The sequence below is a fragment of the Cricetulus griseus genome, chromosome 2 (assembly GCF_003668045.3).
Source record: "Cricetulus griseus strain 17A/GY chromosome 2, alternate assembly CriGri-PICRH-1.0, whole genome shotgun sequence".
NCBI lineage: Eukaryota > Metazoa > Chordata > Mammalia > Rodentia > Cricetidae > Cricetulus > Cricetulus griseus.
The window spans coordinates 147,721,798-147,747,630 of NC_048595.1; the positions used below are offsets into that span (position 1 = coordinate 147,721,798).

Here is a 25,833-nt window from a genome sequence, read left to right on the forward strand (position 1 = left end):
TCAGTACATACATCTCCCTTCCACTTGGAAAGATGGCTGTACTCTTTTTCTTTGCTGCAAGTGACTGTCATTTGAGGCTTGGTGCTTTCAAAGACATTAGTCGGACACATGTTTCAAAGACTATAGTCGTACTTAAGACATTCATATGAATTGGAGCATGCTTGCCTAATGGTTGGGTCATGACAAGCATGCCAATGTCTGTTATCTACAAGGATTCAAAGAAGAACCCATTGTAGTCCCACCTGTCCTGGGACTGATCAGTTGTTGCCTTCTCCTTAACACTGAATTTGGCTTGGTGGCACACATCTTTCTTTACCATCTGGGTTGTATTGTCAGTTCTGAACTTGAGAAATTTCATAGTATCAAATTATTGAACACCAGATCATCATAATCATTACTCAACACCTCTCTCTCATGATCTTCATGGCATCTTTGATTGTATACTAACACATTATACTTGAGGCCAGTCTGGTCTACAGAGCAAATTCCAGGACAGACTCCAAAGCTACACAGAGAAATCCTGTCTGGGAAAACCAAAATGATGATGATGATGATGATGATGATGATGATAACAACAAAAACAAAAAAAAAAAACCCAACACATTATACATGGCACCAAGGAATGAATCTTAAAAAATTCTGTAGCATTAAAAATGAAATAGATATTGGGTTGCATATCCATAGATTGATCAACTTCTTGTCCAATTCACTTCTTAAAACCATGCTTTTGAAACAGTTTTGGATGTACATAAAGGCTGCAGGAAGTCACACAGAGTCCTGGTTACTTGATGCCCGATATTGAATCTCCAATAATTACCATTCCCCAGAAGTTGATATGCTTGACTACTCATACTCCCTGGTGTTTTTCCTAAGCTCAAGGACACTGCCCTGAATGACCACTTGGCAGCCATCAAAACTCAGAAATACACACTGATCTACTTCCACTATCTAAGACAGGCCTGTTTTCCCAAAGATGCCCTTCATGCTAAAGGGCCAATCCAGAATCACATGTGTTTAGTTTTAGGGTCTGCTTCAGTCTTGGGCAGATCCTTATCTTCCTGATCTTGACTTTTTCTCAAAAGCAAAGGCAAAAGTTATCTTCCTAGACTATACCTTAGTGGGGGTTTGATGCTGTCTTCTGATTTATGTACTTTTTAAGGGTTAGCACAAAAAACAATGCTGTGTTCAGTACTCCCTAACTGGGCAGATAGTATTTATTAATTTGCCCAATCATCTGGTAGGTTAGTCATTTGGTCCCTGGATAGAGGTTGCATTTTTCTAGGTTACTCCATCCAAAAGTTAATTAGTAGGAGTGCAATGAAATCATTAATAATGTATAAGGGCCATATAGGGGAATATTTTGATGCTACATTAGATCAATGAACTCCAATTCTTTACAGCCATTATGCTTTGTGATGTCACCAAATTAATAAACATGGAAGTACTGTTTCTAGAGGATTCATGGATTGGTTCTGTCACAATGTGTTCAACAGCTCATTTATACTTCATTTTATGTTTAAATGTCTGTGTGTAATGGCTGCTGTTGGTTCTTTAACTTTGACATCATGCCAAATGCTTGTAACTCATCGCCAGCAAAAACATAAAGAGAAAAGCGTGACAAACTATTGTGACAAAGACCCACTTTTACCAAGTTAGAGCTGCAAGAAGAAGGCAGGATGTGTTCTCCACCTCTGCTAGGAAAGGAGAGTGTGGATGACTCAAGTTTTTGCTGCTCCATGTCGCTGTGATACTGCTTCAAATATTAATTTTAGGCTTACAAATAAACTTTAGCAAATAGCTATAATGGCCAGTATGAAATCCACAAATAACGAGGATCAGATGTCTCTTCTTCCTGTTTGATTTTCACATAGTTCTTTTAGCGTCCATCAAGCTCAAAGTTGGGGAATCTGTCCATTGAAGTGATTTTTTTTCACTCTCTTCTTCAGTAAGATTTTTCCTGAGCTCATTTTGTATTTTCTGTCTTTCAACTCTGAAGTCATGTCAGACATTTCTTGGTTTCTTTGAGCAGATAATGACTTTTAGAAACCAAGAACTACATGCTGGGTAGGCTCATTCTTACTGGGGTATCATTATGTCAAAAATCCTGTTTGTGACAATGCTAGGAAATAACATGTATGCACTCAAACACATGCATACACTTGTATGTATATATGTATGCCTCTATCTGTTACCTGTCAATCAACCTATCATATATTTTATCTATCTGTTATATATCACTTGCCAGTCAATTTGTTCTATTATATCTATCAGCCATCTATATATAATATCTATCTGTCTGTCTATCTGTCAATCTATTATCATCTAATGAAATTCTCATTTTTCTATGTATCTGTTCATCTAATTGGTTCATATGAGTACCTTCAGTTCTAATTTACTATCTGGTCCTTTTTTTCTACACTTCTAACTCCTTTTCTGGCAGTTAATGATCTGATTTCCATCACTCTTCAATGTAATTATTAGCGCAGTCCCTATATGTAAAAAACCACTCAATTGCAACATCCCAAAATTTAGCCCTAAATTCTTTGGCTCTTTCAGGGCATTTGTGCAGAAAACTAAGTCCCAGCCAATGAATGTGGAGAGTGAAAGATTTATTGGAAGTCTTAACTTTGTTGATTCTTTTTAAGTAATAACTAACTTTGGTTTTACTTATTTATGTATTTTTCCACTAATTTTTTAATGAGATGAGGGAACATTGGTATAAATTTTTCTTGCCCTTGATGCTAAAAGACAATTTTACAAAACCAATTGTCTCTAAAAGAAAATCTAATGTAGGGGCTGGAGAGATGGCTCAGAGGGTTGTGAGACTATACAGATTTTGCAGAGGGCCAGCATTTGCTTCCCAGCACCTGTGCTAACAAGTGCCTGTAACTCCAGCTCCAAGGGATCCTCATATCTCTGGTCTCCAAGGGCACTTGTGTATATACCTACATATAGACATGCACACATACACATAGTTAAAATATTATAAAAAGAAAAACCAATTTGAGGTGATGATTATGACCTAAAACATTTGTGTGATACAAATATCATTTTGTGTTTTATTTTTATTTTTTATCATTTTGTGTTTTAAACTTTTCCTCTTTTCCCAGATGTTTTAGATTCAATATTTTGCCTTTTAATATGCCAACTAAACTTAATTAGAATTTTTGAATGTTGATAATCTCAACTTACCAACTTTGAAATTTTGGATATGACATTTTAATTTAACATTTACTGGAAACATTATGAAATGTTTTTTTTGTTTTTCTCTGGTGTGTTTATCCACATTAAAGGTCAACTCTGCATATTAGCTTTCCCCTTAAAGTCTTAAACCTCACAAGGTTAGGTAAGACCATGAAAATTGCATTTAATTGTATTTTGAAATGTCGTGAGCTAATATTTTCTACTTCCTGAGTTTTAGATTCTAGTAAGTGGGAGGATATGAACTTAGTATTAGTGTATTAAAAAGTCATCATTTGATCTCCTATGAATGCATTATTTTAACTTGTTTGATTTTTACACAAATATGACTATATGCACATATTTATGTGTTTCTCTAGTTTGCTTTAGTTATCAATTATTTTTTGTAATTCTTTTTTAAATTTAGCTCTGTACCCGATTTTTACTTTTTGTAATTCTTTTGTGCAAGCACAAACAGCTGTTTCATTTTTAAAGATTTATTTTTATGTATATGAGTACTCCATCTGCATGTATAACTTTTTGTCAGAAGAGGGTTTCAGATCCCGCTATAAACAGTGTGAACCACCATGCCAATGCTGGGAATTGAACTCAGGACCTCTGGAAGAGCAGCCAGAGCTCTTAACCACTGAGCCATCTCTCCAGTCCATAGCTGTTTCATTTTTAATGTCCACCTCATATTAACTTATACGGATATTGCATAATTTGTTTGAACATTTCCTATCCATTAGCCATCCCACATTTTATATTATAAATGATTTTGTATCTGTAGGATGTTCTATTAAGAACTATTAAGCCTAGTCCTAAGGATGAGGTCTTCCACCCTGAGATGGTGAGCCTCATTTCTGGGTTCTTTCACCTTAGGATATCATGGCCTTTTGTTCTTCAATTCTAAGTACCCCATGTTCTCATTCCTTGCGATTTCTTTAGCTGTGATTATTTCCTGTTTTATAAACAAGGCTGAAAGATCAGATGTACAGCATCAACAGCACCTACCTGTTGCTCTGCTTTCGGCATCTGCAGTGTGGGACCAAAGACATGCCAACTCTGAAATGCATCTTGGAGTGAGAAAGGAAGAAAAGGAAGGATGCATCTGGGTCATGAGGAAGCAGAAATTTTGAGTCAGGTGTAGATTAGAAGAAAGGACATATGATAGGTAGGGTTTTAGTTGGAGGGTGGTAGTGGAGGAAGGGAGGGAGACGAGAACTGGGATCATAATGTAATTCAATCTTGTTTGTAATTCAAATATATAAAAATAAAAAACTTAAAAAAAGAGAGATGGGTCAACTTTAAAGAGAGCCTGCTACTTTTTCTGACTCAAAATCAGCAGTAACTCCAGGCCAGAGGATCTACTGCCTTTTTCTGGTTTCCTAGGGCATCCACATACCCTTATGCATTCATGAACAAACTCTCTCTTTTACACACATACACACAGAGTAAATAATAAATCAAAATTTAAAATAGGGTAATGCAACTTATAGTGGTAGCTGGGTGAACTGGAAATTATAATGTAGGATTAGACCACAGGTAATTTTCATATTAAAGAACCTTTAGGGTCTTAACATAAAATGTATTTTAATTAATGAAAAATGCAAATAATTTTATTGGCTGGATGCTGTTTATGAAGACATTTGGATGTGATTTTAGATGCTATTTCCTTCATTATCCTGTCTGAGAATTAAGAAGCCCTACTCTAAGAACAGGGATGGTTTCAAATGTCATCAGAAATGGGGCCATGCTGGCATATGCCTTTAATCCTAGTACTCAGAAAGCAGAAGTAGTGGGGTCTCTGTGTTCAAGGCCAGCCTGATCAACAGAGTGAGTTCCAGTACAGTCAGGGCTACACAGGGAAACCTCTGAAAAAAAAAAAAAAAAACAGAAAAAAGGGGGAAAAGCATCATAAGAGCTTTTTGTCTGTTGCCAGAGACTATTTTCAGTACATAAGAAAAAAAAAGTTCAGTTTTCTTTTGTTTTCCATCCATTGTTTATAACATTCATGTATCATTTTTGTCATTTTGTAGACCTACCAAGAGCAGCTGTCAGGATCTTAAGCAACATGACATTCCTTTTTGTGAGTTTGTCATACACAGCTGAGAGTGCCATTGTCACTGCTTTCATTACCTTCATCCCCAAGTTCATCGAGTCACAGTTTGGTATCCCAGCTTCCAATGCCAGCATCTACACTGGTAAGGTACTGCCACAGGGCTCCTTGAAACGTGGTCATTGTGTCCATAGACGGAAACGAGTGAGTGGGGAGGAAGGCCAGGCTCACACCAAGTGTTCACCAAGTGTGCTTCCAGCTCCTGGTGCCTCCGGGTTTGTGAGGAAAGCCAGGGGTGTGCTCCCTAAGATCCCCATTATATTCATGCGATATGTTTACTAACTGTGTTTTGAAAGGGGAGAATATTGCATATTTATGGCTTTTGTGGACCTCAGTTAGAAAAAGTGAAATCAGCAGTGAGATTCACATTTAGATGAGTGTTGATCTTCTTGTGGGTTAAAATGGATCTTAAAATGTTGTGAAGTAAATGATGTCAAATCTGCATCAGTTCCACAGTGTCAGGATTTTCCACTCATAAACCTGAATAGATTTCGATAGAATTACCAGAGATGCATGACACTTAAAGGGATGTTTTATATACTTGATTTTAGATGTTTTATGTCTAGTTCGGCTGAGGTTTTAGAAGAATTAGGTATGTGTCCTTGTAGGACTTAGCAGTTAAACCTTATTTGATAGTAAATATGATACTTACTATTGTGGGAAAATTAATTCTCAGATACTGGGGGAATTACGTTGTTATGTAATATTCTAAAACTTCCATATTAAAGATGGCCAATCTACCAAAAGCTTGATTTCTCAATAAAGGATAATTAAATATTTTTGAATAAAAGATTTTCACATAGCTTGGTTTCCTACCTTTTCCTATTTCTACATTTAAACCCAGCAAGCTTGAATTATCTAAAAATGAACAGAAAAAAATCACTGTAAAAAGAGCAATTGACTTGAAATATCTGTTTGCTTGTCTGGTAACCACTCTGTTTGCTTCATCTTGTATATAGAAAGGCATAAAGACCAGCTGTGTGCCCATGGTTGTAAATTGTTTAATAAATGATATATTGCTGTTGACTACTGTAATTTGTGAGTTAAAATGTGTTTGCTTTCTCTTGCTTTCAAAACTGCTTTCTGGCATCGATGCGACAGCCACAGATCATGTTTCTGTCAGGTTGGCTAACAGAAAACGGATGTTCCTGTTCTTAGTCTAACTCTTACACTGGCCTTCACTGAACAGTGATTGCTGGACCGGGGAGCCAGGAACTGCTGGGAGTACATTCAAAAGCTAGAGTACTTTCACAATTCCCTATGCTAAGTTTCATATGAAAAGGTGTGAACAGGAAGAAGGGGAATGCTGTGTTAAAGAAAGTGCTATAGGGTTCTCACTGCATCCCCTCTTTTTCAGCCACCTTCCCTATGTCAGCATGCAATGGGAGACTCCCAGAGGGAAATGCAGACCATGATTTTCTTCAGGCTTATTTGACTATGAAACTCAACCTTTAATTAATTAATTAATTAATTAATTAATTAATTTTTGTTTTTAGAGACAGGGTTTCTCTGTGTAGCTTTGGAGCCTATCCTGGCACTCACTCTGGAGACCAGGCTGGCCTCAAACTCACAGAGATCCACCTGCCTCTGCCTCCTGAGTGCTGGGATTAAAGGCGTGCGCCACCAATGTCCGGCTTCAACCTTTAATTTAATCATCATGATATCATCATTTATTTGTGTGTGTGTGTGTGTGTGTGTGTGTGTGTAGAGAAGAGAGAGAGAGAGAGAGAGAGAGAGAGAGAGAGAGAGGGAAAGAGAGAGAGAGAGATCGATCATCTCAGTATTTTGTTTCATTTATTTTGAAACTGATCTCACTATGCAGCCTAGGATGGCCTGGAACTCATGATCCCACTGTCTCAGCCTCTACATGCAGAGACCATCTATGTGAGCCATCACATCTCACAGAAACCTCTTTCCGATGAACAGTTTTCGTTTGGTTAAATTCTGGGATCCAGTCATGTGTGTCCCTATTCCAACTACACTAGCAACTCCAGAGCTGTCTAAGTAATCCCATCGCCCTCCATGTCTATGGTTTTCTCTCCAAGTCTCCAGGGCAGGTTGCAGCTGAAGTGAATTGGATGCAGACTGTGGGGCCATCTTTTAAGTACAGGTATGGAAGAGGCTAGCTAGACAATTCTATGAGGTAAACTGGAGGGAGAAGTTCAGTGTGAGCTGGAGGTTGGATGTGGAGCTTCCCAGCAGTAGAGACACTTGTCTAATTGAGGCTAGCTCACAGAGGCTGTTTCCCCTTTAGCCCACACTGTAACTCCAGGATGAGGGAAGGCACTTGACTAAGCATGATTCCATTCTGGTTGCAGCATCCACCAGCAGTTTTTTGTCATCAGCAGTTCTCTGTTTCAAAACCACAGCCATTGGTCTACTGGGCTTTTCAATGTCTCGAGTACTCTCTCTTGACTATTGTCATTTGATTCACAGACAAAAAGTAAATTCAAGAACAATTCAGGTTAGGCAAGAGCAGAGGGAGCCTCATTAAGTTACAGTGAGACTAAAAGTATAACTTCTTTAAAACTCTTCTTGGGCTGTTGCCTTGTCATAAATCAGTTCCTTCTTACCCACTGAACACAGATTTCAATCTTTAAAAAAGACTTTGAGAAGGTTTTTTTTGTCCTCGGAGCCCTTCCCATACCTGCAGATTGAAATGGAGATTACAATATTGTCAATTTCTTACCTGACAAACTTTTTGAATTTAAGTTCTCTTTTCATTATTATTAATTGATTGAACCCAGGGCATCGTGTATGCTGGAATGTTCTCCACTACTGAGCCACACCCCAGACTTATCACTTATTTTTGAAAAATTATTTGGATAATTATCTCAGACCAAGCAATTTCTTGTGCTGTTATTGGGTCACAAAAATGTTCCAGAAGCAAGCCAGAAGCTGGGTCTTCAAACACTGGCTCATTAATTTATGTTGTTACTCTACACGAACATTGTCATTTTATGTGAGCATTGTCATTCTACACCAGCACTGTACAGGGCTCTGTGCCTTGGAGAAGACAGAGAATTATAAAGACCCATATCAAGGTTCCCATTACTTATGGATCTGACTGGAAACAAAACTTATGAACTAAGTTAGGAAAAGCCGCCCAGGAATGGATTGTCCAGAATGATAGCTACAGGTAATAGTTTTTTTTTTAATTTTATTTTATTAGTTCTAGTTAGGGAACAAGCTTATTTCAAGTCCCTTCTCCCTCTCCCTCCCCTCACCTCCAACCCTCCTCCCCCCCCAGCCTACCCCCACCCCATCCACCCACCACTCCCCAGGCAGGGTAGGGCCCTCAACGGGGCTCTGCAAAGTCCACCAAGTCTTCCTATGCTGGTCCTGGGCCCTTCCCCATGTGTCCAGGGCCAGAGTGTAACCCTTCACGTGGGATGGGCTCTCAAAGTCCCTTCTTGCACCAGGGAAAAATACTAATCCACCACCAGAGGCTCCCTGGAGTGCAGAGGCCTCCTTATTGACATCCATGTTCAGGGGTCTGGATCAGTCTTGTACTGGCCTCCCTGACAGCATCTGGGGTCGATGTGCTCTCCCTTGTTCAGGTCAACTGTTCCTGTGGGTTTCTCCAACCTGGTACAGACCCCTTCATTCTTCATTCCTCCCTCTCTTCAACTAAATTCCCGATTTCGGCTCAGTGTATATCTGTGAATGTCTGTCTCTGCTTCCTTCAGCCACTGGGTGAGGGCTCTAAGATGGCATAAAGAGAAGTCATCAATCTCATTTTAGGGGAAGGGCTTTTGGGTTATCCTTTCCACCATTGCCTGGATTGTCAGATCGTGTCATCCTTGTAGGTCTCTGGAGATCTCCCTGGTTCCAGATCTCTTCTCGGACCTATAGTGGCTCCCTCTGATATGGTATATCTCATCCTGTTCTCTTTCCTCTGTTCTTCCCCCAACTCAATGTTTCTGCCCCTCCATTTCCTCTCTTCTTCTCCTCTTCTCTTGCTCTTATTGTAGCAGCTCCTCCCCCCCCCCTATCCTCATGCCCCCAATTAGTTCGGGAGTTCATGCCACTTCCATTCCTGGGGACCATTTATCCCTTAGAGTCCTTCATGTTTCCTAGTTTCTTTGGTGAAGAGCATTATAGACTGGTAATCCTTTGCTCTATGTCTAAAATTCATATATCAGTGAGTACATACCATGTTTGTCTTTTTGTGACTGGGTTACCTCACTCAGGATGGTTTCCTTTAATTCCATCCATTTGCCTACGAATTTCAAGATTCCATTGCTTTTTTCTGCTGAGTAGTACTCCATTGTATAAATGTACCACATTTTCTCAATCCATTCTTCAGTTGAGGGCATCTAGGTTGCTTCCAGGTTCTGGCTATTACAAACAATGCTGCTATGAACATGGTTGAACATATGTCCTTGTTGTATGTACATGCCCTATTTGGGTATAAACCCAAGAGAGAATGGTTGGATCTTGAGGTAGACTGATTCCCATTTTTCTGAGCAACCACCATACTGATTTCCAGAGTGGTCTTACAAGTTCACACTCCCACCAGCAATGGAGGAGTGTTCCTTTTTCTCCACATCCTCTCCAGCATAGATTGTCATTGGTATTTTTTATTTTAGCCATTCTGACAGGCATGAGGTGGTATCTCAGAGTTGTTTTGAGTTGCATTTCTCTGATGGCCAATGATTTTGAGCACTTTCTTAAGTGTCTTTCAGCCATTTCAGATTCCTCTGTTGAGAATTCTCTATTTAGTTCTGCACCCCACTTTTTAATTTCATTGTTTGGTGTTTTGGTGGCTAGCTTCTTGAGCTCCTTATATATTTTGGAAATCAGTCCTCTGTCAGATGTGGGATCAGTGAAGATCATTTCCCATTCTGTGGGTGGTCGTTTTGTCCTACTGACTATTTCCTTTGCTTTGCAGAAGCTTCTCAGTTTCAGGAGGTCCCATTTATTAATTACAGACCTCAGTGTCTGTGCTACTGGCGTAATGTTCAGGAAGTGGTCTCCTGTGCCAATTTGTTCAAGGGTAATTCCCACTTTCTCTTCTAGAAGATTCAGTGTGGCTGGATTTATGCTGAGATCTTTGATCCATTTGCACTTAAGTTTTGTGCATGGTGACAGGTATGGATCTATCTGAAATTTTCTGCATGTCCGAATCCAATTGTACCAGCACCATTTGTTGAAGATGCTATCTTTTTTCCATTGTATAGATTTAGCACCTTTGTCAAAAATAAGGTATCCATAGGTGCGTGGGTCAATATCAGGGTTTTCAATTGATTCCATTGGTCTATCAGTCTATTTTTGTGCCAATACCAAGCTGTTTTCAGAACTATGGCTCTATAGTAGAGCTTGAAGTCGGGGATGGTGATGCCTCCAGAAGATCCTTTATTGTAAAGAGTTGTTTTGGCTATCCTGGGCTTTTTATTTTTCCATATAAAGTTGAGTATTGTTCTTTCAATGTCTGTGAAAAACTGTGTTGGGATTTTGATGGGGATTGCATTGAATCTGTAGATTGCTTTTGGCAGGATTGCCATTTTTACTATGTTAATTCTACCTATCCAAGAGCATGGGAGATCTTTCCATTTTCTGGTATCTTCTTTAATTTCTTTCTTTAAAGTCTCAAAGTTCTTATTGTACAGATCTTTCACTTTTTTGGTTAGTGTTACCCCAAGATATTTTATGTTGCTTGTGGATATTGTGAAAGGTGATGTTTCCCTGATTTCTTTCTCATTGGATTTATCATCTGTATATAGTAGGGCTACTGATTTTTTTGAGTTAATTTTGTATCCTGCTACCTTGCTGAAGGTGTTTATCAGCTGTAGGAGTTCCCTGGTAGAGTTTTTCGGGTCACTAATGTAGACTATCATGTCGTCTGCAAATAGTGAAAGTTTTACTTCATCCTTTCCAATTTGTATCCCTTTGATCCCCTTTTCTTGTCTTATTGCTATAGCCAGAACTTCAAGTACAATATTGAAGAGATATGGAGAGAGTGGACAGCCTTGTCTTGTTCCTGATTTTAGAGGAAACGCTTTGAGTTTCTCTCCATTTATTTTGATGTTGGCTATTGGTTTGGTGTATATTGCGTTTATCATGTTTAGATATGTTCCTGTTATTCCTGTTCTCTCCAAGATCTTTATCATGAAGGGATGTTGGATTTTGTCAAAGGCTTTTTCAGCATCTAGTGAGATGATCATGTGGTTTTTCTTTTTCAATTTGTTTATATAGTGGATTACATTGATGGATTTTCGTATGTTGAACCATCCTTGCATCCCTGGGATGAAGCCTACTTGATCATGGTGGATGATTTTTCTGATATGTTCTTGGATTCGGTTGGCCAATATTTTATTGAGTATTTTAGCATTGATGTTCATGAGGGATATCGGTCTGTAGTTCTCTTTCTTAGTCATATCTTTGTGTGGCTTGGGTATCAAAGTGATTGTAGCCTCGTAGAAAGAGTTTGGCAATATCCCATCTGCTTCTATTGTGCGGAACAGTTTGAGGAGTACTGGAATTAGCTCTTGTTTGAATTTCTGGTAGAATTCTGCAGTGAAGCCATCTGGCCCTGGGCTTTTTTTGGTTGGGAGGCTTTTGATGACTGCTTCTATCTCATTAGGGGTTATAGGTCGATTTAAACTGTTTATCTGATCTTGATTTAATTTTGGTAAGTGATATTTATCCAGAAAGCTGTCCATTTCCTTTAGATTTTCCAATTTTGTGGAATACAGGTTTTCAAAGTATGACCTAAAGATTCTCTGGATTTCCTCAGTGTCCGTTGTTATATCCCCCTTTTCATTTCTGATTTTGTTAATTAGCATGCTCTCTCTCTGCCTTTTGGTTAGTTTGGCTAGAGGTTTGTCTATCTTATTGATCTTCTCAAAGAACCAACTCTTTGTTTCATTGATTCTTTGTTCTGTTTTCCTAGTTTCTACTTTGTTGATTTCAGCTCTCAGGTTGATTATTTCCTGGCCTCTACTCCTCCTTGGTGCGTTTGCTTCTTTTTGCTCTAAAGCTTTCAGTTGTTCTGTCAATTCTCTAATGTGACTTTCCTCCAGTTTCTTCATGTGAGCACTTAGTGCTATGAAATTCCCTCTTAGCACTGCTTACAGGGTGTTCCATAAGTTCGGGTATGTTGTGTCTATATTCTCATTAAATTCTAGGAAGTTTTTAATTTCTTTTTTTATTTCTTCCTCAACCCAGGAATGGTGCAATTGGTGTTATTCATTTTCCATGCAAATGTAGGTTTTCTGCAATTCGTATTGCTGTTGAATTCTAGCTTTAATGCATGGTGGTCTGATAAGATACAGGGGGTTATTTCAATACTTTTGTAACTGTGGAGGTTTGCTTTGCTGCCAACTATGTGGTCAATTTTTGAGAAGGTTCCATGTGGCGCTGAGAAGAAGGTATATTCTTTTGTGTTTGGATGGAATGTTCTATAGCTGTTAAACCCAGTTGTGTCATAACTTCTGTCAGATCCTTTGTTTCTTTGTTAAGTTTCTGTCTAGTGGTTCTGTCCAATGGTGTAAGGGGGGTGTTGAAGTCTCCTACTATAAGTGTGTGTGGTTTTATGTGTGGTTTGAGCTTTAGTAATGTTTCTTTTACAAATGTGGGTGCTTTCGTATTAGGGGCATAGATGTTCAGGATTGAGACTTCATCTTGATGGACTTTTCCTGTGATGAGTATGAAATGCCCTTCTTCATCTCTTTTGATTGCTTTCAGTTTAAAGTCTAATTTGTTAGATATTAGGATTGCTACCCCAGCTTGTTTCTTGAGCCCATTTGATTGGAAAATTTTTTCCCATCCTTTTACTCTGAGGTAACGCCTGTCTTTGAAGTTGAGGTGTGTTTCTTGTAAACAGCAGAAGGATGGATTCTGTCTTCGTATACATTCTGTTAGCCTATATCTTTTTATGGTTAAGTTAAGACCATTGACATTTAGGGATATTAATGTCCATTGTTCATTGGTTCTTCTTTGTTTTGGATTTATTGTTGGTGGTATCATTGCGTGTGGATTTTGCCCTCCTGTTTCATTTTGTGTTTGGTAAAATTAGATTATCTATTGCCAGTGTTTTTGTGAGTGTAGTTATGTTCGTTGGGTTGGAGTTTTCCTTCCAGAGCCTTCTGTAGTGCTGGATTTGTGGATATGTATTGTTTAAATCTGTTTTTGTCATGGAATATCTTGTTTTCTCCATCTATAGTGATTGAAAGTTTTGCTGGGTACAGTAGTCTGGGTTGACATCCATGCTCCCTTAGTGCTTGTAGGGTATCTATCCAAGACCTTCTGGCTTTCAGAGTTTCCATTGAGAAGTCAGGTGTGATTCTGATTGGTTTGCCTTTATATGTTACTTGGCCTTTTTCCTTTGCTGCTCTTAATATTTTCTCTTTATTCTGTAGATTTGGTGTTTTGATTATTATGTGTCGGGGGACTTCTTTTTGTGGTCCAGTCTGTTTGGTGTCCTGTAAGCTTCTTGTACTTTCATAGGCATATCCTTCTGTAGGTTGGGGAAGTTTTCTTCTATGATTTTGTTGAATATGTTTTCTGTACCTTTGAGCAGTGTTTCTTCACCTTCTTCTACACCTATTATTCTTAGGTTTGGCCTTTTTACAGTGTCCCATATTTCCTGGATATTTTGTGTTAGGGATTTGTTGGACTTGAGGTTTTCTTTGGTTGATGAATGTATATCCTCTAGCGAGTCTTCAGTAGCTGAGATTCTCTCTTCCATCTCTTGAATTCTGTTGGATATACTTACATCTTTAGTTCCTGATCGTTTATCCAGCCTTTCCATTTCCAGCATGGTCTCATTCTGTGTTTTCTTTATTGTGTCTATTTCAGCTTTCATGCTTTGAACTGTTTCAAGAGCTTCCTTCACTTGCTTGGATGTTTTTTCTTGGCTTTCTTTAGATTCTTTAAGAGATTTATTTATTTCTTGAATTTTTTGGTTTGTCTTTTCCTCCAATTCGTTTAATTTTTTGTTTGCTTTTTCTTCTATTTCTTTAAGGGATTTTCTTGTTTCCTCTTTAAAGGTCTCTATCAACTTGCTGAGATAATTTTTGAGGTCCATCTCATCTTCATGCTCTGTGTTGGGCTTTTCAGATCTTGCTGGAGTGGAGTCCCTAGATTCTGGTGGTGTCATATTGGTCTTTCTGTTGTTGAGTGAAATCTTATTCTGTCTTCTCCCCATATCTTCTTTTAGTGGGTGCAGGTGGGGTCTCTCTATCTCCTCTTGTGACCCAGTGGTGTGTGGGGGCCAAGAATTCAATGTCCACAACTCTGGATGGTCTTGATGCTCCTGGTAGTCTCCTCACTAGTTCCTAGTTCCTCGGTCGGTCGGCGGAATGGAAGAGTGGGGTGCTAGCAGATTCGGGGAGCAGGGAGCTCCTCTCTGCCTGGGTGTGTCTGGCCCAAGCCCACAGGCGCAGGCGGGGGTGGGGTGGTGGGTGGGGGTGGTCGGGGTGTATGATGTTTTGGCCTGGAGTCGGGAACGGGCAGAGACTCGCTCACCTAGTTCCTGGGTCGGTCGGCGGCGGAATCCAGGTAATAGTTAATACATACTTAAATAATGCCCAAAGAAAAATTTATATGTTCTCACATTACAAAGAAACACCGTGGGCTGATGGATATAATACTTTATTTAATAATCATACAATATACACATACATGGGCAAGTCACATTGTATCCCATATATAATTTTTGTCAATTAAAATTGAATTATTAAAAATAGAACTCCATAAGAATGCTTTGATAATAGAAGAATTGGCTTCAGAGGTTATGGCTGGTAGGGTAATGGTGCTTGAGTTGTTTTCATGGCAAAAATACCCTCTTTGTGACTTTTTGTTTTTGAGCTATACATTTTTTCCCCATGCCCTGTCCCTCCTCCCATCTCCCCTTCCATTCTCCTCCTATCCCTCCCCACTCCCAATTAACTCAGGAGATCTTGTCTTTTTCCCCTTCCTAGGCAGATCCATGTATGTCTCTCTTTGTTACCTAGCTTCTCTGGGTTGTGGCCTGTAGCCTGGTTGTCCTTTGCTTTATGTCTAATATCCACTTATGAGTGAATACATATTATATTTATCTTTCTGGGTCTGAGTTACTTCACTAAGGATGATTTTTTCTAGTTTCATCCATTTGCCTGTAAATTCAATATGTCATTTTTTTTATTGTTGAGTAATACTCCATTGTGTAAATGTACTACATTTTCTCTATCCATTCTTCAGTTGAGGGGCATCTAGGTTGATTCCAGGTTCTGGCTATTACAAACAATGCTGCTATGAACATAGTTGAACAAATGCCCTTGTGGTATGAATGTGCATCCTTTGGGTATATGCCCAATAGTGGTATTGCTGGGTCTTGAGGTAGATTGATTCCCAATTTTCTGAGAAACTGCCATACTGATTTCCAAAATGGCTGTATAAGTTTTCACTCCCACCAGCAGTGGAGGAGTGTTCCTCTGACTCTTCATCCTCTCCAACATAAGCTGTCATCAGTGTTTTTGATCTTGGCCATTCTGACAGATAAGAGATGGTATCTCTGAGTTGTTTTGATTTGCATTTCTCTGATGACTAAGGATGTTGAGCACTTTCTTAAATGTCTTTTGGCCATTTGAGATTCCCCTGTTGGGACTTTTCTTTTTAGATCTGTACCCCATTTTTTTATTGGATTACTTGATCTTTTGATGTCTGTTTTCTTGAGTTCTTTGTATGTTTTGGAGATCAGTCCTCTGTCACATGTGGGATTGGTGAAGATATTTTCCCATTATGTAGGCTGCCATTTTGTCCTGTTGACCATGTTCTTTGCTTTACAGAAGCATCTTGGTTTCAAGAGGTCCCATTTATTAATTGTTGCTCTCAGTGTTTGTGCTACTGGTGTTATATTTAAGAAGTAGTCTCCTGTGCCAATGTGTTCAAGGATACTTCCAACTTTCTTTTCTATGAGGTTCAGTGTAGCTGGATTTATGTTGAGGTCTTTGATCCATTTGCACTTGAGTTTTATGCATGGTGATAGATATGGATCTATTTGCATTCTTTTACATGTCCACATCTAGTTACACCAGCCATTTTCTGAAGATGCTTTCATTTTGCATTTTATAATTTTAATTTCTTTGTCAAAAATCAGGAGTTCTTAGGTGTGGATTGATATCAGGATCTTCAATCGGATTTTATTTGTTCACTTATCTGTTTTTATGCCAGTACCAAGCTATATTCATTAATATAGTGTATAATGGAGTTTGAAGTTTTGTATAGTGATGCCTCCAGAAGTTGCTGTATTACACAGGATGTTTTGGCTATCCTGTTTTTTTTTTTTTTTTCCGTATGAAGTTGAGTATTGTTCTTTTGAAGTCTGTGAAAAATTTTGCAGAGATTTTGATGGGTATTGTGTAGATTGCTTTTGGCAAGATTGCCGTTTTTACTATGTTAATCCTACCTATCCAAGAACATGAGAGATCTTTCCATTTTCTGATGTCTTCTTCAATTTCTTTCTTCAAAGACATAACGTTCTTGTCATATGGTCTTTCATTTGTCTGATTAGAGTTACCCCAAGATATTTTATGTTGTTTGTGGCTGTTGTGAAGGGTGATGTTTCTCTGATTTTTTCTCAACTCATTTATCATATGTATGTAGGAGGGCTACTGATTTATTTTTGCATTAATCTTATATCCTGCTACATTACTGAAGGTGTTTATCAGTTGTAGTAGTTCCCTGGTAGAACTCATCTCATCAGCAAATAGTTTGACTTCTTCTTTTCCTATTTGTATCCCTTTGATATCCTTTTGTTGTCTTATTGCTCTAGCTAGAGCTTCATATAATATATTGAATAGATATGGAGAGTGAACAGCCTTGTCTTGTTCCTGATTTCAGTAGGATCACTTTGAGTTTCTCTTCATTTAGTTTCATTTTGGCTGGTGACTTGATGTGTATTGCCTTTATAATGTTTATGGATGTTCCTTGTATCCCTGCTCTTTTCAAGACCTTTATCATGATGGGGTGCTGAATTTTGTTGAAAACTTTTTCAGCATCTAAAGAGATGATCATGTGTTTTGTCTTTTAGTTGTTTATATGGTGTATTAAATTGATGGATTTTTGTATGTTGAACCATCCCTGAATCTCTGGGATGAATCCTACTTGGTCATGGTGGATGATTTTTCTGATGTGTTCTTGTGTTTTGATGGTAGTTTCTGTCCGGCCTGGTCCACAGCTGTTTAGTCCCAAATAATCACAAAGAGGTGAATATTAATTATAAACTGTTTGACAGATAGCCCAGGCTTCTTATTGGCTTGTTCTCTCTTAACTATTAACCCATTTCTGTTAATCTATGTATTTGTATGTGGTCTTGGCTTACCAGTGATGCCTCAGCCTCTTGCTTTCTTGGCAACTACATGGCATTTCTCTTACTCCCTCTCTGCGTTCCTCTTCCTAGAACTCTCCTAGTCTGATAGTCCCACCTATTCTTCCTGCCTGGCTACATCCTGCCTTTCCATTGGCTGAAACAGCCTTATTCATCAACCAATAATAGAAACATAAATTCACAGCATACAGAAGGATATCCTCCATCACTCTTGGATTCAGTTTGCGAGTATTTTATTGCACATTTTTGCATCAATGTTCATGAGGGAGATTGGTCTGTAATTCTCTATCTTAGTTGTATAGTTTGGATATCAGGGTAACTGTAGCCTCATAAAAAGAGTTTCTGTTTCTATTGTGTGGAACAATGTGAAGGGTGTTGGTAATAGTTCTTCTTTGAAGCTCTGGTGGAATTCTGTGTTGAAATCATCTTGCTCTGGGCTCTTTTTTTGGTTGGGAGACTTTTGATGACTGTTTTTACTTCCTAGGGGTTATAGGTCTTTTTAATTTGCTTATCTGGTCTTGATTTAATTTTGGTATGTGGTACTTATCCAGAAAATTGTCCATTTTCTTTAAATTTTCCAATTTCATGGAGTATAGGTTTTTGAAGTATGACCTAATGATTCTCTGGATTTCCTCAGTGTCAGTTGTCATGTTCCCCTTTTCATTTCTTATTTTGTTAATTTTGACATTCTCTCTCTGTCCTTTGGCTAGTTTGGATAAAGGTTTGTTTACCTTGTTGATTTTCTCAAAGACCAAATTCTTCGTCTCATTGATTCTTTGTATTGTTTTCTTTGTTTCTGTTTTATTGATTTCAACCCTCAATTTGATTATTTCCAGCCATCTATTCCTTTTGGATGAGTTTGCTTCTTTTTGTTCTAGAGCTTTCAGTTTTTTGTTAATTTGCTAGTTTGGGATTTCTTTAGCTTCTTCATGTAGGCATTTAGTGCTATGAACTTTTCTCTTATCACTGCTTTCATTGTGTCTCATAAGTTTGGGTATGTTGTGATGTCATTCTCATTGAAATGTATGAAGTTTTAAATTTCTTTATTTTTTCCTTGATCCAGTTGAGCGTTGTTCAATTTCCATAAGTTTATGGGCTTTCTGCAATTAGTGTTGTTGTTGTTGAATTCTAACTTTAAGTTGATAAGGTACAGGGGGTTATTCCTTTTTTTTTTTTAATCTGTTGAGGTTTGCTTTGTTACCAAGTATGTGGTCAATTTTAGAGAAGGTTTCATGGGGTTCTGAGAAGGTATATTCTTTTGTGCTTTTGTGGAATGTTCTATAGATATCTGTTAGACCCATTTGAGTCATAATATCTGTTAGTTTCTTTATTTCTCTGTTATGCTTTTTGTCTGGAAGACCTGTCCAGGGATGAGAGTCTTGAAGTCTCCGCTATTAGTGTGAGGGGTTTGATATGTGATTTAAGCTTTAGTGATGTTTCTTTTATAAATGTGGGTGCCTTGTATTTGGTGCATAGAAGTTCAGAATTGAGACTTCATCTTGATGGATTTTTCCTATGACAAATATGAAATAACCTTCTTCATCTCTTTTGACTAATTATAGTTTGAAGTCTATTTTGTTAGATATTAGGATAGCTATTCAAGCTTGTTTCTTAGATCCATTTGATTGGAAAAATCTTTTCTTGGCCTTTTACTCTGTCTGTCTTTGTAGTTGAGGTGTGTTTCTTGTATGCAGCAGAAGGATTGATTCTGTTTTTGTGTCCAATCTGTTAGCCTGTGTCTTTTTATAGGCAAATTGAGTCCATTGATATTAAGGGATAATAATGACCAGTGATTGCTAGTTGCTGTTATTTTGTTGTTGTTGTTGGTGGTGGTGGTAGTATTATGTGTGTGTTTCTCTTCTTAGGAATTTGTTGGTGTGGGATTATCTATTGGCTATGTTTTTGTGGGTATAACTAACTTCCTTGGGTTGGAGTTTACCTTCTAGTACTTTCTGTAACACTGGATTTGTGGGTAGGTATTGTTTAAAAATAGTTTTGTCATGGAATATCTTGTTTTATCCATCTATGGTGATTGAAAGCTTTGTTGGATATAGTAGTCTAGTCTGGCATCTGTGGTCTCTTAGAATCTGCATAACACCTGACCAGGACCTTCTGGCTTTCATTGTTTTCTTTGAGAAGTTGGGTGTAATTCAGATAGATCTGCCTTTATATGTTACTTGGCCTTTCTCCTTTGCAGCTCTTAATATTCTTTCTTTATTCTATATTTATAGTGTTTTGATTATTATGTGACAAGGGAACTTTTTTTTGGTCCAGTCTATTTGGTGTTCTGCAATCTTCTTGTACTTGCATAGGTACGTCTTTCTTTAGGTTGGGAAAGTTTTCTTCTATGATTTTGTTGAATGCCTTTGAGCTGTACTTCTCCTTCTTCTACCCCTATTATTCTTAGAGTCAGTCTTTTCACATAATCCCAGATTTCCTGGATATTTTGTGTTAAGTATTTGTTGGATTTAACGGTTTTTTTTTTGACCAATGATTCTATTTCCTCTATCATATCTTCAATGCCTGAGATTCTCTCTTCCATCTCTTGCCTTCTGTTGTTTATGCTTGCATCTGTAGCGCTCGATCATTTACCCAGATTTTCTATTTCCAGAGAGCTCTCAGTTTGTGTTTTCTTTATTGCCTCAGTTTCAGTTTTCAAGTCTTGAACCATTTATTTCACCTGTCTGATTGCTGTTTCTTGGTTTTCTTTAAGGGTTTTGTTGATTTCTTCCAAGTTCTTGTTTGTATTTTCCTCTATCTCTTTAAGGGAATTTTTCACTTCCTCTTTAAGGGCCTCAATCATCTTCATAAAGTTATTTTTAATACCATTTTGTTCTGCTTCATCTGCATTGGGATGTTCAGTCTTGTTGCTGTAGCACCACTAGTTTCTGGTGGTGTACTCTTGCTCTTTGTGTTGTTTGTATTGAGTATATTCTTACCTTGTTTACCCATCTCTTCCTCCAGTCAGTACAGGTAGAACCTGTGCTTCAGGGGTCCCTCTTCCTTCAGTTGGCGTAGTTGGGGGCTGTGGCTCTGATGAATGCTCCTTCAGGTGCAGGCAGGGATAAGCCTCCAGTGATCACTCCTCCAGGTGTATATAGACCCAAGGCTCAGTTGGTCTCTCCTCTCGGTATCAGTGGGGCTACAATTCTGGTGGTCACTCCTCCAGGTGCTGCAGCTCTGGTGATTGGTCCTCTAGGTACAGGAGGGGATGAGGCTGAAGCTCCAGAGGTTGGGTAGTTTCTGGCAGCTGCTTGTCATGGCCTGTATAGCACTAACAGTGTGTCCCAACTACGCCTGTGCCCATTGTAGCACTGACCCTGTCTCCTAGCACAGCATGGGCTTGCTGTGTCCCAGCATGCCCAGAAGCACTTCTTGAGATAGTTTCTGGGAAGCCATGGATGTTGATGCTTCGGGCCTCTCACTCACCACTGACTCTCTCTGTCTCTGTCTCTGTCTCTTTCTCCTGGTTCCATGGCAAAATATCTTTAACCAGGCTATCTATATCTATTATCTATCTATCTATCTATCTATCTATCTATCTATCTATCTATCTACCTATCTATCTATATCTATCCATCTATCTATAATCTACCCATCTATCATCTATCTCTATTATCATCTATCCATCCATATATATATATCATTTATCTATTTATCCATCCATCTATATATCATCTATTTATTGCCTATCATCTATCTATCTATCTATCTATCTATCTATCTATCTATCTATCATCTGTCATCATCCCTGTTTTTCAACAGTCAAAATTGTCTGCTTGGAGTCAGGGGAGCAGAATGAGTCAGGCAGAATGATGGACAGTGGAGCAGGGGATAAGATAAGGCTGGTATTAGTGGGAAAAATAAGAAAGAAAGAAATTGAGAGCAGTTGATGGGAATGTTAAATAGAGGAGCCAGACAGACAGGTATATATGGGGATGATCTCTGGCATTGGGGCCTGGAAGTTTTCTCAGGGAGCACCAACACTGCTTAGCTTCACTGTAGTCACTCTGGAGGAGCCCTGTGTCCAGACAGAGGTGGTGACATCAGTCCCTGATGAGGGTGTCATCACAGTACTGTACTCAGCCCATACCAGTCCTGTGTGGCTATCTATCCAGGAGTGAGTCAGTGCTTTGGGCCCACTTTCTATGTACTCAGTCTCCTTGCTAACCCAATTAGAGTCACACTGCTTGAATAAAATATTATGAAGGTGATGTTTTGGTGAGAAGAACCATGAAGTATCAGTTGGACAGTGTGACATTGAGTCCTGTCAATATTGGCCTTTGGCTGTGTGACCTTTGGCAGACCATTTGCCTCCCATCAGATGTGGATGGTCTTTCTTGTGCTGGGAAGATCAAGTGAAGTACTGAAGTCCTGCAGTTAGGTAACTTCAAATAGGTTCCCAAATATCAGTGGAAACTCACAACTCTGTCATAGTAAAGGAAAATAAATGACCATCTGCTGATTGCATCTTACATTTATAGTTCTGTAGATTGGACAGGTCTGAGCTGGAAACTCCTGCAGTAATAATTATGAAACATCTGCTGACATCTATTGATTTTTCCCTTTGTAAAAACTTTCAATGATTTTTAAGTTAGCGAAGTTAGCATGTGCTGATGGTGTTCTGCTTCTGTCCCATCCTGCAGGAGTGCTTGCTGCTGAACTGGGTCAGTGGCATTTGTTTTGGGAGCATTGTGACCTTTCTGTGTCACTTTTGCCTGGGATCTATTGTGGTCGCACGTGTGTGTGTGTGTGTGTGTGTGTGTGTGTGTGTGTGTGTGTGATTATGCTTGGTTCTAACTTGTCCTTCTCCCCCACTACTGTCCCCAACTGCATCCCTGTCCTCCTGGGTCCTCCTTTTGTTAAGTGACTTCCCCTTTAATACTCTTTCTCCCTGTGTTTTCATATCACAAGCACCTGCAGCTTCCTGGTCCTGCCCTGAGAGTTCTTCCTTCTCTCTCATGCTCTCCCTTCTCATTTCATGACCTACACATGCCATTTATTGTTTACAAAGTATGAGACACTAAGCATTTTCATAAGAATGGCATTGTTTAATCCGTGTAATTGAAGCCTATTCTGTAGGTAGTGTTAATGATGACCGTTTTTCCAAAGGAGGAAACAATGTCTGGGAGTGTTAACTCACCTGCTTAATGGTGAATAAATGCTAGAGTGTGTGTTTCTTGGAGACTATGGTTATTGTTCCATTGTCTGAACTGAAACAGGAGGAGAGGCACATGCTATTGTCATCGTGTCGTTCAGTTTTTAATTATTCTGACATGTTCTGATGGTATTTTGCTTCTGTCCCATCCTGCAGGAGCTCTTGCTTCTGAACTGGGTCAGTGGCATTTGTTTTGGAAGCATTGTGACCTTTATGGGTCACCTTTGCCTGGGATCACAGCCTTATGTGTACATAGTGACAAAAAGTTAGACACAAATGTATGTTACACATAGCCTTGTAGAACTGTGCTATCTGTTCAGTTTAGAATAATCAAATCCCCGTGGGAAGGGGATTAGGTTAGGATATCAACATCATCATCATCATCAACAACAACAACATTTTTTACTTTGCTATGCATCTTAGTTGCTGATTTTGTGGCTGAAATGTAAGGCAGTGCCCCAGAGCTTAGATCACAGCTTTGACAATGTCTCATCTTAGATGCAGGGGCTGCATGAACCTGTTTAGACTTACATCATCCTTCTGTGTGAAATTGCAGTTTTTCTAAAACTAGTTCTCAAATCAGTTTTGCAGTAGTTTTATAAACATGTGCATAGAATAGTTTTTCTTTTTAATGCTGACGTTAAGTTTTAAATGCAAATAGAGTGTGGATGGCTCCAGAATCCTTCCCATTTCCAAGATTAGGCAATGGCAACGGCTCAGAGACCCTTGCTGGTACCACATAGGAACACCTGCATACCAAGGGAGAAGGAAGGGCACAGTTCTGGAAAAACAGCTTTCTGTAGCAGCTGCTGGAGTCTGCCCACTAGTAACACTGTAGTCTAGGTTGAAAAGAATATGGGCCATCAGAAACTGTGAAGGACAGTTTTAGGCTTTTAGTCTTTTGAGTGGAGAAATATTGATGATCCCAAGATATATTTGTTTATCTTTAGTGCTCAAGAAAAAATTTAAATTTAAATTTAATTATTATCCGTGTGTGTGTGTGTGTGTGTGTGTGTGTGTGTGTGTGTGTGTGTGTGTGTGTGACTATGGATGCTTCCACATCATGATTCATGTGTGTGGAAGCTAGAGGACAACTTTTTGGAGTTAGTTATTTCCTTCCATCTTTATATGAGTTTTGGGGATTGAACTCAGGCTGATCCTGAATTAGGCTTGCATAGCCAGTGCTTTTACCCACTGAGCCATCTCACTGGCTTCAGGAGGGTTTTTGTGAACGGTCATAGTGGAAAACACTAAGATTTTCATTCTCTTTACTTTCTCATTAGCCACTTCATTGTGGAAATGTTTGGATGCTTACCACACGGCAGGTCATGTGACAGAAACTTAGCTGGTGTACAAATGAGGGCAGTTAAACAGGTGCTGTTTGCTAGAAATGACTCAGGAGACCCCAATGGTGTGCAGACATGGTCATGTTGACTGGAGGGAAGGATGGTGACAGCGGTAAGGTTTGTGCTCCTGGCAGCCCCCTCCTATCTCATAGTAAAAGACTGCTTCCAGCTGGCCCCACTTTCTCACATTAAGCACCATTGACATACGCATGGAACATCTGGCAACCACAGAGTCCAAAGTGGTGTCTTGAATGAAATGTTTTATATCTTTATAAATTCTGAAATATTTTAAGTTCTCTATTTTTTGTTGGTCCTCCAGGTCCCTTCTATATAATAAATTTCGACAACAGAGCTTCCCAGGGATCTTACAAAATCAGGCTCATTTTCTACCAGTATGAAGTGCTGGCAAACTAGTATAAATGGTGTGTAAATTCATCAAACCCATGACCGTACAGCCAGTCTGTGGGAGTCCGTGTTGTGTCTCAGTGGTCAGGTAGCAAACAGAGAATCAGTAAAGGAACAGAGTCCCAATGTCCCCTCCAAGGGCACACTCCATGCTTTGCCCTCCTTCTATGGGGTTCCGGTTCCCTATCTTAAAAGTCCTGCCTCTTCCTGAAGAGTGAGTTTCTGTCCTGTGTAGTCCTGCAGGCATTTAGTCCCCAATAAACACACAGAGGCTTCTGTTAATTATAAACTGTTTGGTCAATGGATGAGGCTTCTTATTGGCTAGCTTTCTCTTAATTATGAATCAGTTTCTATTAAACCATGTATTGCCACGAGGCTCTGGCATGTTCCTCTTTGGTGGCTACATGGCTTCTCCCTGGCAGCTCCCTGTCTGTGTTCCTCTTCCCAGAATTCTCCTAATATGGAGCCCCACCTATACTTCATGCCTGACTACAGACTAATGAGTGTTTATTCATCAAACAATAAGAGAAACATGTATTCACAGCATACAGAAGGACAACCCCCATCACCCTCCCTATAGCACCACAGTTTAAGAACCATGCCTTCAATATGTGAACATCCAGGAAATATTCAAGATACAAACCACAGCAGACATGTTGATCCGACTGGACTAGGAGCCTTTCCCTCCATGTCTATTTTATAACATAGAAAGCAATAACATGAACTGGAATGAACTCTAATTTTTTTCATTAAAATTTTTTCCTCTTTTTTATTTTGAATTACAAACAAGATTGAATTACATGACAATCCCAGTTCCCTTCTCCCTCCCCTCCTCCCCTACCACCCCCCAACTAAAACCCTACCTATTACATATCCTTTCTTCTAATCTACACCTGACTCAAAATTTCTGCTCCCTCATGACCTCTGCATCCTTCCTTTTCTTCCCTTCTCATTCCGGTAGCTCCCTCCCCCCCTTCCCATGCTCTCAATTTGCTCAGGGGATGGTGACCCTTTCGCCTTCTCCAGGGGACAAAGTTTGTCTCTTTTAGGGTCCTCCTTGTTTACTAGTTTCTCTGGCAGTGTGGATGGTAGGCTGGTAATCCCTTACTCTATGTCTAAAATCCATGTATCTTTTCTCATTAAAATTTTAGGTTAAGTAATTTTTCTAAGGTCACCAGATAAACAATTTGTGTACTATATGGTCACTTATGCATTTCTCAGAAAGTTATATTGCTCTTACAGGGGAAATTATTAACTGATGTGTCACTCTGGTTTTAATGGTAATGTCACTAGCCACACACTGTGGCTGTAA

General features: G+C 39.1%; 1 protein-coding gene across 3 annotated transcripts in view; it reads left to right on the plus strand.

The window, feature by feature from the left end:
• The window catches only part of Slco5a1 (solute carrier organic anion transporter family member 5A1), a 150,665-nt gene that overhangs the window by 83,059 nt on the left and 41,773 nt on the right, over positions 1–25,833 (plus strand). For 2 of the 3 annotated variants that reach the window (XM_027398837.2, XM_035440007.1), the window contains exon 4: positions 5,220–5,384. The exons of the other annotated variant lie outside the window; for it this stretch is intronic. In XM_027398837.2, the coding sequence (XP_027254638.1) occupies positions 5,220–5,384 (165 nt within the window). The remainder of the gene's footprint in view (positions 1–5,219; positions 5,385–25,833) is intronic. 3 annotated transcript variants of the gene reach the window in all.